At 38.1% G+C, this 13,782-nt stretch overlaps 1 protein-coding gene across 2 annotated transcripts; it reads left to right on the forward strand.

Moving 5' to 3' along the window:
* Positions 1-5,138: 5,138 nt before the first annotated feature.
* On the forward strand, positions 5,139-13,744 carry LOC127810054 (probable tRNA (guanine(26)-N(2))-dimethyltransferase 2). 2 transcript variants are annotated; one of them, XM_052349275.1, is made up of 13 exons: positions 5,299-5,444; positions 5,669-5,809; positions 9,025-9,318; positions 9,457-9,544; positions 9,799-9,920; positions 10,230-10,369; positions 10,448-10,520; positions 10,796-10,884; positions 11,035-11,140; positions 12,225-12,437; positions 12,653-12,847; positions 12,951-13,028; positions 13,216-13,744. In XM_052349275.1, exons 3-13 carry the CDS (start codon positions 9,040-9,042, stop codon positions 13,459-13,461), a joined length of 1,629 nt encoding a protein of 542 aa, XP_052205235.1. In that variant the 5' UTR covers positions 5,299-5,444; positions 5,669-5,809; positions 9,025-9,039; the 3' UTR covers positions 13,462-13,744. The 2 variants fall into 2 exon arrangements, with proteins under 2 accessions (XP_052205234.1, XP_052205235.1); XM_052349274.1 differs by lacking the exon at positions 5,669-5,809 and having other exon boundaries at positions 5,139-5,444.
* Positions 13,745-13,782: the final 38 nt, after the last annotated feature.

Here is a 13,782-nt window from a genome sequence, read left to right on the forward strand (position 1 = left end):
AACGCAGTGCTGGCGGCATGTGAATTACAAGCGCCAAAAAGAGGCTGCGTGTAAAGGCCGATGGGTTACCTTCCCAGGGCGTATGTAGGGCCCTATTGCCTTGAATTTTTTTAGTTATATCCCTCATTTAATTCCCTTCAACCCTATGTAAAAAATATTGGAGATTAGGTTTACCGAAACTTGTATTTTCTGCAGAAATCTAGATCGTTTGATGTGAAATCGTAACTTCCAAGAGATAAACCATTAAGATGAGACTCCGATACTCAAACTCCTATTTGTTTAAGACTCCTATTGCATGAGACGTACTTTGTAATGCCCCACTTTCCCAAAGCGACGTTAATCTCGAAATTTCAGGGATACATTTTTTTTTTCCTCAACATATACTCAACATCATTCAACATAAATCAAAATCCCAACAATCCCGATCCACTATCTCAGTATATTAACTTAAGAATAAGCTAAGACTAGCAACATCATCACATCAGCGGAAGTAGAATCAAAACCTTGAATATACATAACCGAATTCATTTTATTCATAATGTAGAAATCATTTGACAAGACACTTCAAAACAAAATATATCAAGTCTCATCTCTCAACAACAACTACTAACACCTCAAGCATAAACAAAATATATGCTAACGATTACCAACGAAATCAACGGCTACATCTCGATAACCCATTTTCCTTTAGCGCCACTGTCTTCACCTGGAACATTTGAATATTTTAGAGACATAGTCTAAATTAGATGTTGAATCATCTAAGTGAGAGTTCAAAAATATTTTTATGAATATATGCAAACATGAATAACATCGACATATCCCGACATTCCTCAGCCCAAGAGAATCTCACATAGCACTTAACCCTAACCGTTGAAAATGCAATCTCTTTAAAGGCAACACATCCACATTGACAGATTGGCATAACACGATTCTGCTTAAGATGGGCAACATCAACGCATCTCTCTGACATCTAGGGAACAATCATTACCACTCCCGCCATGGGAGGATCAGCATCAATGCAGGAACCTGGCTCACCACAATTACGTTAGAGATTACGTTCCCACTCAAAAGCACCTGGATCCCAACACAACCCTGGCCACAAGATGATCAACACTATCCCTGGGAATCCACGTCCACCTCGGGAACAATACTACCGCTCAATTGTCCCGGGGTGGTGTCCACTCGCAGCCCCGCCACTTGAGCCAGTCCGGGGTGGTGTCCATTCGCAGCCCCGCCACTTGGGTCCCGTAGAGTGAAGTCCATCTCAGCTCGTCTCAATGGGCATTTTCCCTTGGCACGCTTCCCAAGTGTTATCGCTCAAGTACCTCACACAGGTTGACAACATACATCCCAAATGGACAACCGACACACTGGCAAAACACAATCCTAACTTAAGAGGGGCAACATCAATGCATCTCTCCGACATCTCGAGAACAATCGTTACAACTCCCACCACGGGAGAGTCAACATCAATGCAGGAACCCGACTCGCCACAATTATATCTGAGATTACATTCCCACTTAAAAGCATCCTGGAGACATTACCCATGTTCGATACATATGCCAATGACAACATCATCAACCATACATCATTTAAACATCATTTCATGTACATAATTTATCACACAAAATTTAATGCACATACAGAAACATCATTTAAACATCATTTCATGTACATAATTTATCGCACAAAATTCAATGCACATGCAAAAAACGTTTAGGGACGAACCCATATGAAATCAACCATCACAAGTTAAAACCATTCACACATATCAAAACATATTTTGCTTGTAATCACATCAAGTTTAGGGTAAGACCCTCATAAACAAGGTTTTTGGGTTTAGAACACTCACAATAAACCATTCACATATAACAAAACCATTTTTCAAGTTAGAACTACTCACAAGAAATCAAGTTTTCCGTCAGGAACTCTCACCTTTAGACGCAACTCAAATTTTCTCGAAAAGCGTGCACCACCTCGATTTACGTGCCAACCTCAAACTTCGCACAAGTCGCTTCACCTTAAGCCGCAAGGCATCCTATTCATCATCTCATCCATTAAAAATCCATTTCCCTTAATTTCGTCTCATTTTCTTCATTTTCCTCCCATTTTTCTTTACTATTCCAAAATAAATATTTCTTCAAACCCTTTTCCAAATATTTTTGCACAATAATTCCTAAAATAATTTTCTAGGAATAATACAAAAAAATAAGAAAATAACTCACTTGCACGCGCCCCCACGCCTGCTGTGAGTGAAATCCGGCGAGTCGATTTGCTTCACGCGCCAGTCATCTTTCCCGGCTCCGGCACACCAATGACGGGAGATCTCTACACCTCGATGATGCCCTCCTCTAGTCGATCCTAATGGAGTAGCTTGATGCCTTAAATGAGCACCAGAGGTACCTCAACTGGCCGGCCAAGGTCTCTGCCGAGACCACCGTCTCCCAACTCTAGCCAAGATCGAAACCCACCCAAACCGACACCAAAATAAACGAAATGCTCCAGAAACCTTCCTTACCTCATGGGCATCAAAAGTCCTATGGTCTCATCCCTCAATTCGATTGCTAACACCCTCGATTTTGAGCTTCAAAGTGCAAAAACCCTCAGCCAGAATACCTACTATTTATAACCGAATTGGAGCTCGAAATGGTCATGGGTGCTCGACCCAATGCCTCAAGCTTCTCAAACACCTCTTGGGTGACCCAAAAATGTCGACAACCGACCTCGAATGGTTGATTGCAGGTTCGACATTGGCGACCAAACCGCAGCCGATTTCTTCAAAAATTTGGCCACCTCGAGCTCGCCGACTATCCTTACTTGATCCTTGAGCCTTCCCCGACCATTCCCTCGAGATCCCTTTGGTCAGAAATGCCGATTGATGGCTGGCAACCTGCTGGTCGGCCATGGCTATTTTGCAATTTTTAGAAATTGCACTATTGCCCCTCCAACTTTGACTTATTGCATTTTGCCCCTTCTCATCAACCCCTGAACTTTCTATTATTTCCATTAAGATCCTCAAGTTCCAAAATCCTCATTTCATCCCCAAATATCCTGAAAATTCGTCCTTTAAACCTCTATTGAGCAATTTTAAGAAATTACACTTAGGCCCAAATTTTTGTTTTGACTGCAAACTCTCCCGAATACACCCGAAATCGCGCAATGGTTGTTCTACTTACAAAATCAAGATCTCTCAAGGGTTCCGTTGACATTTCGGAAGTCTCTCACGATAATTCGATTTTTCGGCCTAATCCAAAACTGTATCGAAAACTGTTTTCAATCCAATTTCTTCCAATGCTAAAAATCACTTATTGCATTGTTCATTAATACTATATTATTTTCATTTGATATCTAAGCTTCAGGGCACTCCATTCAGTCGATTCGGCGACTTATTTCACTATCAACCCACTTTTCAGTATTTTAATTTCACTTAAATGACGTGGCAGCCTTATGCCGAAATGAGGTCTTACATGCTTTGTGTAACGTTCTTGTACACAAAATCCTATTGTTCTCTTATGTGAAATTATGTTGCATATATGAAATGTATTTTCTAAAACTATATATTGTTGGCTTTCAACTGTTGTATTTTTTAAATTCGCGTGGCCATACTATTGTACATATTTGTTATTGCCCGAGGGAAAAAGTCTAGATAACCCTCGAGAGGTGTTGTGAGTGGGCCATTGAGAAAACTCTCGTGGGGAAGATTGTGACTTCGAAGGACGACGGGTGTGGTACTTGCATGAGCCCTATGAGATCGAGTTGAGGTGACATGGTTAGGGACCTCCCGAGAGGCGCTATGCATGCGCTGTTAAGAAAGCTCTCGTTGAAAGAGGCTGACGTGTTCATAAGGCACTTCAAAATAGTTCTCGTTGTTTCCTCATACATTTTATATCTATTTATGCATTTATATAAACTGTTTTAGAGTTCTCATTAGAAGATTCATCTTCTAATTAGACTATATCCCTGGAATATTCAAACATTCCAAGTTCGACAAGGGACTCTAAGGGAAAAGAGATGGCTGAAGAATAAGCTTGTTTTGCTGTTTGTAGCATCTTTTAGCATATCTTTAAGTATGTATAAGAAATTCAATTGATGCAAACCTTAGTACGTTTTGGTTATGTTTGAGGCGTTTGGTTATCGCTTTCAAAATATGGTATCCATGTAATCTATTTTGTAGACGTCTTGAATAATTTCCTATATGATAAATAAAACATTATGGTTGTGTATCATATCAAGTTCGATCTAGCTTCCGCATTTATAATAATATCACATGTCTTAGCTATTTTGATCATTGGGTTTAATAGGTTGAAAATGTGAGATTGAGATTTTTAGGAATTGTATGTTGTTTATCCGTGGATGTGTTGTGAAAAAAAAAAAAAAGAATTCCTGAAATCATAAGTTATAACATGCCTGAAAAATTTGGGGTGTTACAATATGCATTAACAAACACATAGAAAGAAAAAGTACAATTATTAGTGAATTCAAAAAATTTAACAAACAATCTGATAGAAATCTTGAAATGCTTCATAACTTTATCTTAATCATTCTATATCTTAATCCAACAAGCATTTCAAACCTATCTTGATGCCTCTTATTTTGTTTATTTTAACAAACACCCATTTGGAATGATCAAGATAACTTTAAGAAGCATTTTAAGATTTTTATCAAACTGTTTATTAAATTTTTTGGAATGCACTGAAGGACGTATGCATTATTTTTTCGTATTTGTAAGGTCTAAGACATACTTATTTGGAGGGATAGAGAGATGAGCATATCTAGAAAATGCCAGATAAGAAGTGATGTGATTTTTTTTAAAAAGTCATCAAATAAATTTAACAAATATATTGAAAATGACAAAAGTTTAGAATGTTAACACATTGAAAACGAAAAAAGTTTAGAATATTTTTTATATATTATATTTTTTAATTTATATCTTAATTAACAAACATTACCTTCGTAAAAGTTATTGTCGTAGACCTTGAATTTTGGTTTTATAATTTTAAATATATTAGACTTTTAACCAATTTTTTGGGTGGGGGTGTTGAATGAAAAGAAGCCGTAATTTACGGGGTTCATGTGCAGTTAGGTCGAATTTAAATTAAAACCACGACAGATAGGGTTTTCGGTCTGCAGGCGTGTATAACTTGTTCGGTTTCATGCTATTGTCCCTCTCTCAACTTCAGAGGCTGCAAAAGAATCTTGACTGGAAGCAGACGGCTTTCTCTTCCGCTCTCCTCCGCCGGAAGCTGCCGCCTGAACAACCCTGAGCCTGTGCAACCACCGAGCCGTCAAACGGAGAGATGGGTGGTAATGCAACAACAGGGGAAGAGGAAAAGCAGGGCAGCAAAACAGTGTCATCTGATCTCAGCGATTACACGATCATCAAGGAAGGAGATGCTGAGATTCTAATGCACGCCAAGAACGAAGTCTTTTACAACAAAACCCAGGTCTTCATACGTTTGATTCTCCTGGCTGTTTTTTTTTTTCTTTTCTTTTTTTGTACTTGTCTTTCACTGGAGGGACGTCTGCGATTTTTTACTGTCTGAGGCTTGAATTTGTGGATTCATTTCAGGACTGGATTGGTTGGTTATTGCTTGAGTCTTGTAATGTACTGAATTTCGTTGAAGCTTGAAGTTTCTAAGTTGTATTTGCTAATTTTGGTTTTTGATAGGTTACGCTGTTGGATGTGATTGTTGTGTTATAACTCTTTCTGGATTACTTTGGGCTGTACAAGACCAATTGGTGGGGTTCTGACTATCTTTTTTGGGTTCTTAAGATTGATGGGTTCTGGGAAGTTGTTAGAATTGGAAAGGTCTGCAAAATTTCCCCTTTCTGTATTTTCTTGGCTGAACTACAGAAACCATTTTTATTTCAGTCACTTTCCATTTGATGATTGGATCTTCTATTATGTACCGAGATATATTGTTGTGATCCACTCTAGTACCTAAAGTGGGAAGTCTAGGGAGCATACTCCTTGTCCTCGATGCTGGCCCTTTTCTTTTTGAGGACATTGGACTGGAGGCTTTAATTAAGGTATAAGTACAACCAATCCATACAAGTAGAGTTACTCTCCTCAGTTCAGCACTGAGTTAACTTTCCATTCCAACGGTGGAGTAAGGATATCAAAAAACAAGGGAATCCCAGGATGTATTTGGCTAAAGTGATTAGCATAATAGCTATAAGCCCGTAAGCAATCTCTTGAACTAAGCTAGCGTATTATTAATGAGAAGTTCATGTTTGTTAAATTTCTTAAGTAGTTGCTATGTAATGGAATTGGAAGCTAAGTTTACTATATATGTCTAGTTCTGGCAAAAACTTCATTGTGCTTTTTTTTTTTTTTTCCTTTTATTTTAATGTATGCTATGACTTTTGTATATGAAAACCTTGGTCGCTTCTTGTATGCCTTTTATGAATTGCCTGTTGTGAAACCATGAAAAAAATTGTGGTTCAAACTGCCCCTATAGACCATGATTTCCTTAGAACCATTTCTTTGAAGCTTTAGAGTGAGGGACAATCTGGACTACTCTTTCCCCGTGCTGTATTTTCGTGCATGAACTGTAAAGTTTTCTGCTCATTTTTATTAAAGCGGTAGTCCTCTTTTTGGGTATACCTATATTAATTTTTCTTTTGGCTTGCCAAGCTCTGCAATAAGGTTTTTCCAGACATCCTACAGGTTATTTCCACAATAAGACAACATTGAGGCAGTCCTCTTACTAGTTTAGAACAGTAGAACTAAATTTAAAACAAGAGTAACATTCACTTTCCTGCTCATTTTTATTAAAGCTGAAGTCTCTTTTAGATATACCTTTATTGAGGTTCAGGCTCTGGCTTTGGCTTGTTGAGTCTTGCTATAAGGTTTTCCAGACACTCCACAGGACATTTCAACAATAAGATGGCATTGAGGCTCCTCTTACTACTTTAGAGGCTTGGGACTATAATTGAAACAGGAATAAATTAACTGGATTACTCTTTTAGTTCTTGGAAGGATGCTATAGAGTACAGGTTCTACCATCACCATGAGTACTGCTCCTCCTTTCTCTCACATCTTGTAGCTAGCAAGAAGGGGTTGCATGGGCACTCACAGCCTCTTTTCCCCATCAATTGTGTTTAGAATGAATGAACACATTATTCTTCCAAGATGATTCTTGTTATCTCTTGAACAAGGCTTATTGAGTTGAGAGAAGAGGTTGAATATTTCTTTCCTGCAGCACATACCTGAGGAAAACATCCTTGGGTAGAATCACACTATTCCTGACTTGGCAGTAGAATTTGAAACTCACTAAACAAATGAGGTGCGAGAATACAACTAACTGGAAACTATATCAATAGTAAAAGGGTAAAACATTATCCATAAAAGAGAAGTGGAAGAAATATTGATATTTGTTTCATGAAAGGCATTCTAACAACTGCCATACATTTCATTTACTTTGTGTTACATGCTTCTTGATCTGATCACATTCTAGGATGAGTTATTAGTTTGTATTTTGACTTCTCTGTACTCCTGAATTTTGTAATTTCTGAACATATCTCTAGCTCTAGGATTTGCAGAAGGAAAAGAAAACGGAAAGGGGAAAAAATGGATTGATGCCCCTTTTTTTTATTTTATCTAATGGTTGAACTAGAAGAGAAGAAGAACATGGGTGTATGTTGTCCAAAGAATGACGTTTTTATATTGATTATCCATAAAATATATGCTATAAGTGATTTTTTCCTCTCATGTGACAAATCCTAGTCCCAGTCATAGCTTAAAGGAATTCTGACTTTTTACATGTCAAGATATGCAAGTAGTACAAATTTTTTTGACAATATATTCTCAAGTTAACCATGAAATAGTGGTAGAATTATTGAAACTGCAATTAAGGTGGATGATGTCATTTTAACTGAGATCAAACTGCACTGTCTCACCAGCATTGGGTACCTGTTTATTCTTATTGTTTCTTCATCTCATAAGACTTGTCTTGTTGAAGGATGAAGTTAAAGGAGTGGTTTGGCTTGTTATGACACATAGGCCGAGCTTAATTTTTACTGTAAAACCAACATATTTAGAATTGCAGTGTGTAGAATATAAAAAATGTTATATTGGGTATTTGTTTGGGATTGTTAGCATCTAAATTGATACATGATACTTTCTGCTTCCAAGTTCAATATGTTGGGTTTTTTGCATGGAAGATTAGCTCTAGAAGTTGAAGAGAAGAACCGGTTTAGAATGAAGATATTTTTCTGACTGTTTTTATTCTAAGTTAGATTAGATAACTTAGTTATTTTATTATGAGGGGTATGTTGGTCTTTTGTAGAGGCTAAGTATTTTAAATCCCTTGTAATTGCTGCCTCCCTATAGTTTATAAATAGGAGGCGAGTGCTAGCAGTCGGATATAACATTCTCATTCATTCTGATTGTTCTCCAGATGTAAGTGATGCTGTCAAGATAGCGAGAGAGAGGGGGAAAGGCTTTGAGATAAAATTAGTCTTTGTATTCTCTTGAGAGTGCAGCGAACTTGTGTGAGGGAGAGTAAGAGAGGTTCTTGTATCTTGTTTCAACTGGTTTCTAGTGGATTTATTCTCGGAGAGAAGGCTGGATGTAGGATTGCTTCAAAGCAGTCCGAACCAGGATAATTCTTTGCCTCTTTGATGGTTTGGTTGTTCTAATCTTTTCATTTACTTTCTGCTTTACAATTGCTGTTCATATATTCTGTTAGTATCTTGATTTTCGGGTAAGGAGTGTTGAGAGATTGGCAAATCTAAGTCTTGAATAAGTTTCTAAGAGCTCCTAATCATAACACAATATGTTCAGAGCCTTATATCAGACTAGCTGCATTCTCTTATTCCCCAGTTTGGTTTGCTGCATTGTGTTTATACTGTGTTTTTGATACTTATTTGTCCTGCATAAGCATATTATACAGTATCATTTTATGTTGTTTTTCACATTGGAGATCTTCTCAAGTTACCACTCAAACTTCAGCTGGAATCTATAGCTAGCAACTGTGTTTTTATTGATTAGGAGTCTGACTTGAAACTTTATGGTACCAGGTTAACAACAGGGACATGTCTATTGCTGTTCTGAGGACATTTATATCCAAACGTAAACAGGAACATGAAACAATGCTGTACAGAAGAACAAAAGCAGCCCATAAGGTATTGGGCGAAAATGCTTCTGAATTGGAAGTACGTACAGAATCACATATGGACAATGAGAAATCTAATGGAAAACATGAAGAGTCAGAAGTGGTTTCTCAAGATGAACCTTGTAGCATCTCTGAAGAACCAGTTGAATTTCCTGAAGTAAAAGGACGAGGAGAGTTGAAGCCACCACGAGTACTTGAGGTTTTGTTCAAAATCTTATAACACTATAAATTTGTTATTTATTCTATGTCACATTAAATTTGTTTTTAATGGGGAAAATTTCAGGTTATACTGTCCATTTGTCTTTTTAAGAATTACACAATTTTTGTTGTTTGTTAGGCATTGTCAGCTTCTGGCTTAAGAGCACTAAGATATGCACGTGAAGTAGAAGGGATAGGCCAAGTTGTGGCCCTGGACAATGATAAAGGTAATTTGTGTTGCTATCAGGGTCTACTGTTTCATGCTTTACTACCAAATCATTCAGAAACATCTGTGTTGTGTGACTTATGAAAGAAACTACTACTTTTGATACACTCTACCACTTGCATATGCTTAGTGATTAATTTGATAGGTTTTCAATAATTATTTTACATCACAAAATTTGTTTCCTGCTTGCATATGCTTACTGGTGAATTTTCTGTGTTTTCAGAAATTGTTTTATGTTGTCTGCCTCTTTTTCAGTGTCCGTTGAAGCATGCAGGAGAAACATAAAATTTAATGGTTCAGTGGCATGTGCAAAGGTGGAGTCACACCTTGCTGATGCTCGAGTTTTTATGCTCACCCACCCAAAGGAATTTGATGTGGTATGTTTTATACTTCTTATCTTGTATCTCACTTATTTTTATAGGTAGGTGACACTCCACATGTGGATGTATTCCCTTAAATAAGCATTTCTTTTCTTTATAATTTGTAAAAAATGCAGAAGAACAGATATTTCTGTTTCTTGTGGTCTTAAATTAAGGGAATTGGTTTCAGTTTTCTGGTTACTCTGGATTATGGATATCACTCAGCTTTCCTGTTGTTTTGATCTTGGGAAAAAGGCCACTGAGGGCATATTAACTTGTACTTTGTACAGTGAGCCCATGTTAATGCTTCTGCTATTTGTGTTTTAGGTTGATCTCGATCCTTATGGTTCACCATCTGTGTTTCTGGACTCTGCCATTCAGTCCGTCTGCGATGGAGGCATGTTGATGTGCACAGCAACTGATATGGCAGTGCTATGTGGGGGTAATGGGGAGGTTTGCTATTCCAAGTAAGGTTTTACTCTTCCCACTCCTTTAGCAGGAGCTTTTGATTTTTAGGCTTATCTAATACAGCTTGTGGAATTTAGATATGGCTCATACCCGTTGAGAGGGAAATATTGTCATGAAATGGCGTTGAGGATCCTCCTTGCTTGCATTGAGGTACTTCCTCTATGGTCCTCTTTTATCTTTGACATTTAAAATTACATATTATGTACATGTAATACTTAGGATTTTGTCAGAAGGAGATGGATCAAAAGAAAGGAATAATTTTGTCCTGGTTATATTGCCTATGGTTTCTTCTGCCACTGATGTTCAAATTTTGGAACTCCATAATTCACTCACTATTTTTATCTTCTTCTTGCTCTCATCTATCCATTGGGGTGTTTATTAGTGGCAACTATATTTTGAAAACGTTATTCATTTCTTAAATGCAGAGTCATGCAAATCGTTACAAGCGGTACATTATTCCAGTGCTGTCAGTTCAAATGGACTTTTATGTTCGGGTTTTTGTTCGAATATATACGTGAGTCACTTATTACTGTTTTCTTTTTGCAAATAAGCTCAGGGATCACATCTATGATTTCTAAGCTCAGATTATCATCTCCCTTCATGTTGTTATACAGTTGGCCATCAGTCCTTGCCTTGTTTTAAAATCTTGAATCATTTGTTGCAGCTCTGCAAGTGCAATGAAGAACACCCCCCTTAAGTTATCTTATGTTTATCAGTGCACTGGTTGTGATTCTTTTCATCTTCAGCCCCTTGGAAGGACTGTTTCAAAGGTATTTATCTATCTTCTATTCATGCCATGTAGCTTTTAAAGACATCTCTGTGTCGTCATAAATGAAATGCATGATTTATAGAAATAAATGTGGTGCCTTTTTTATGTTGAAGATAAATATCTATAAGTCCGTTAAAACTTTGGAAGACATCTTCTGTTAGTTCGAACATTGTTTATCACAATAACTAACAGATAGAACTTCATGCATATACATGTTCCATGATTTCTCTCTTTTCCCGCCCCCTTCCCCCACCACCCCCTCCCCGGGCCCTGCCGGAAAAAGAAAAAAACAAAAGAGGGGAAAAAAGAAAGACCCAAAAGGAAAAAAGTTAATGAATGAAGAAATGATCTCTGAATAAGTGAAGAAATGATCTCTGCTGCTTCCCTAGCCTTTACCGTGCAATATATTGGGTTAGCTTGAGGTAAGGAGAGATATCATATGGACAGAAGTCGAAAACAGAAAATAAACAGAGTATAGGCAGGGTTGGTAGATTTGCACGTTGGTGTTTTGCTTTAGATTTTCATTGAGTTGAGACATTCAACTGTGGTCATGCTGAGCCATAAGGCTAGAACATGGTGGATTTGACCTGGTTACCAGCTTTAAGTTATATTTCTCTTAGATCCTTGCAGTGGAGCATGCAGAGCTTATTGGGATAAAGGTGATAGCACCTTGCTATGGAAGAATGATCCTTCAGTCTTATAATTCACTTTTGGGTCTGATAAGGGAAATGATGCCATACTTGGTTGTTGCACATCAGTAGAATGTAGCCGAAATTTGAATTTCTAGCCCTTATTTTATTTTGTTTCCTCTTCTTTTCTTTCGGTGTGGCTGGATATATCCAATGTTTGTTTTCCGTCCAGTTTTCTCGGCATTACCCAGATTAGGAGCAGTGTAACAAAGAAGTGAGGGCCTCAAAGATAGCAAACCCTTGTTAGCAAGCCATAGTCCAATTACACTTGCTTCTATAAATTGCAAATTGTCCAACATGCATATCATTAATATGTGTAGTATGCTTCCAAATACAACATTTGGGTTTTTTTGGAAATGCAACATTGATGTTCTCATTCTTTTTCTGCTTCTCTAGAATAACAGTTTAAGGTATCTACCTGGGTTTGGTCCTGTGGTTCCTCAAGAGTGCAGTGATTGCGGGAAAAAGTTTAACATGGGTGGCCCTATATGGTCTGCTCCCATCCACGATCAGGAATGGGTGACTTCCACACTAGCAGACGTGAAATCAATGAAGGATCGATATCCTGCTTATGATCGAATTTCTGCTGTATTAACAACAATTTCAGAGGTATGTTTGTAATTTCAGCTGATATTATAATCTGTTACGAGTATTGATTACCTTAAGCTATTTTCAATTGTCCCTAGTTAGTCTAAAGCAAGTTACAAACTTGTGGATGCATATTGACAGAAGAAAAGGAACATATTCATTGTTTGCTTGTAACTGTGTGGCCAGGAAAGTCGTTAGATACATCCCACATACTCTTTACAGGCTATTGTTTGCAGGAATTGCCCGATGTTCCACTTTTTCTTAGTTTGCACAATCTTTGTGCAACGCTAAAATGCACTTCCCCTTCAGCCGTAATATTCCGATCTGCCGTCATAAATGCCGGATATCGTATATCAGGAACTCATGTCAACCCTTTGGGGTTGAAAACAGATGCTCCTATGGATGTTATTTGGGATATCATGCGTTGCTGGGTATGTGCTAATTTCGCCAGATTTCTCAGTGACTGTCTGAACTCGTAGTAGTGGTTTGTTGAATTTTGCAGTCCCACAAGCTTATTTTCATGTTTATGTGTAGATCAAAAATCATCCGGTGAAGGCTCAACCTTCAGATCAGGCAGGAAGTGTTATACTTGCCAAGGAACCAGTTCTTGCGGTGCGTTTCACTTCCTTGTTCCTCCATCTGCTTGTTGTGTCACTGTTAGAACACGAAGGCACATCTAGGCTATATAGGATCTTGGTGGAATGAACTCATTCTGGTGATGTCCAAGGATCTTGATCCTTTCTTGTGGCTTCAAAGTAGTCAGTAACATTGTACTGTGCTGGGTTCTTCTCATGCGCAGGCTAATTTTGCCAGAGCCGTTGCATCGCTGAGTAAAGCGCAAGCCAAGAAGATTGCACGGTTCCTTCCCAATCCCGAGAGGCATTGGGGGCCGAAGCTCAGGGCAGGCAGGCAGATAACCAGCAAGCACGTCTCTCTTTTGGGCCCCAAGGCACTAAATGGAACGAACGACCATGAAGATGGCGACGAGCCTGAAGCCAAGCGTAAGAAGACAGAGGACCACCTTGGACCCCCTTCCATTCCATGAAAAAACTAAAGACAACAGAAGTTGATGTTTTCTTCTTCTGCATTTGTTTGCAGAGGGATAAATCTTCATTTGTGCATCCCAGAGCTCTTGCCTGCCTGCCTGCCTGCCTGCCTGTTAAATTCGACCGGCCACGTATATGTGTTGCTGAACTTGTTTCTCAGTCTGCAGCATAAGATTTTGTTTTGTTTTTGTGTTTTCATCAGTGTTCAGTTAGCTTTTATCTTTGATCTGCTTGCCCTATTGTAACAATTTGTTTCTCACTTAAGAATACCATTTTTGTTAACTTCAACTGTCTTAAGAGAATACCACCAGTAATTGCAC

This window comes from Diospyros lotus, chromosome 9, assembly GCF_014633365.1.
Source record: "Diospyros lotus cultivar Yz01 chromosome 9, ASM1463336v1, whole genome shotgun sequence".
NCBI lineage: Eukaryota > Viridiplantae > Streptophyta > Magnoliopsida > Ericales > Ebenaceae > Diospyros > Diospyros lotus.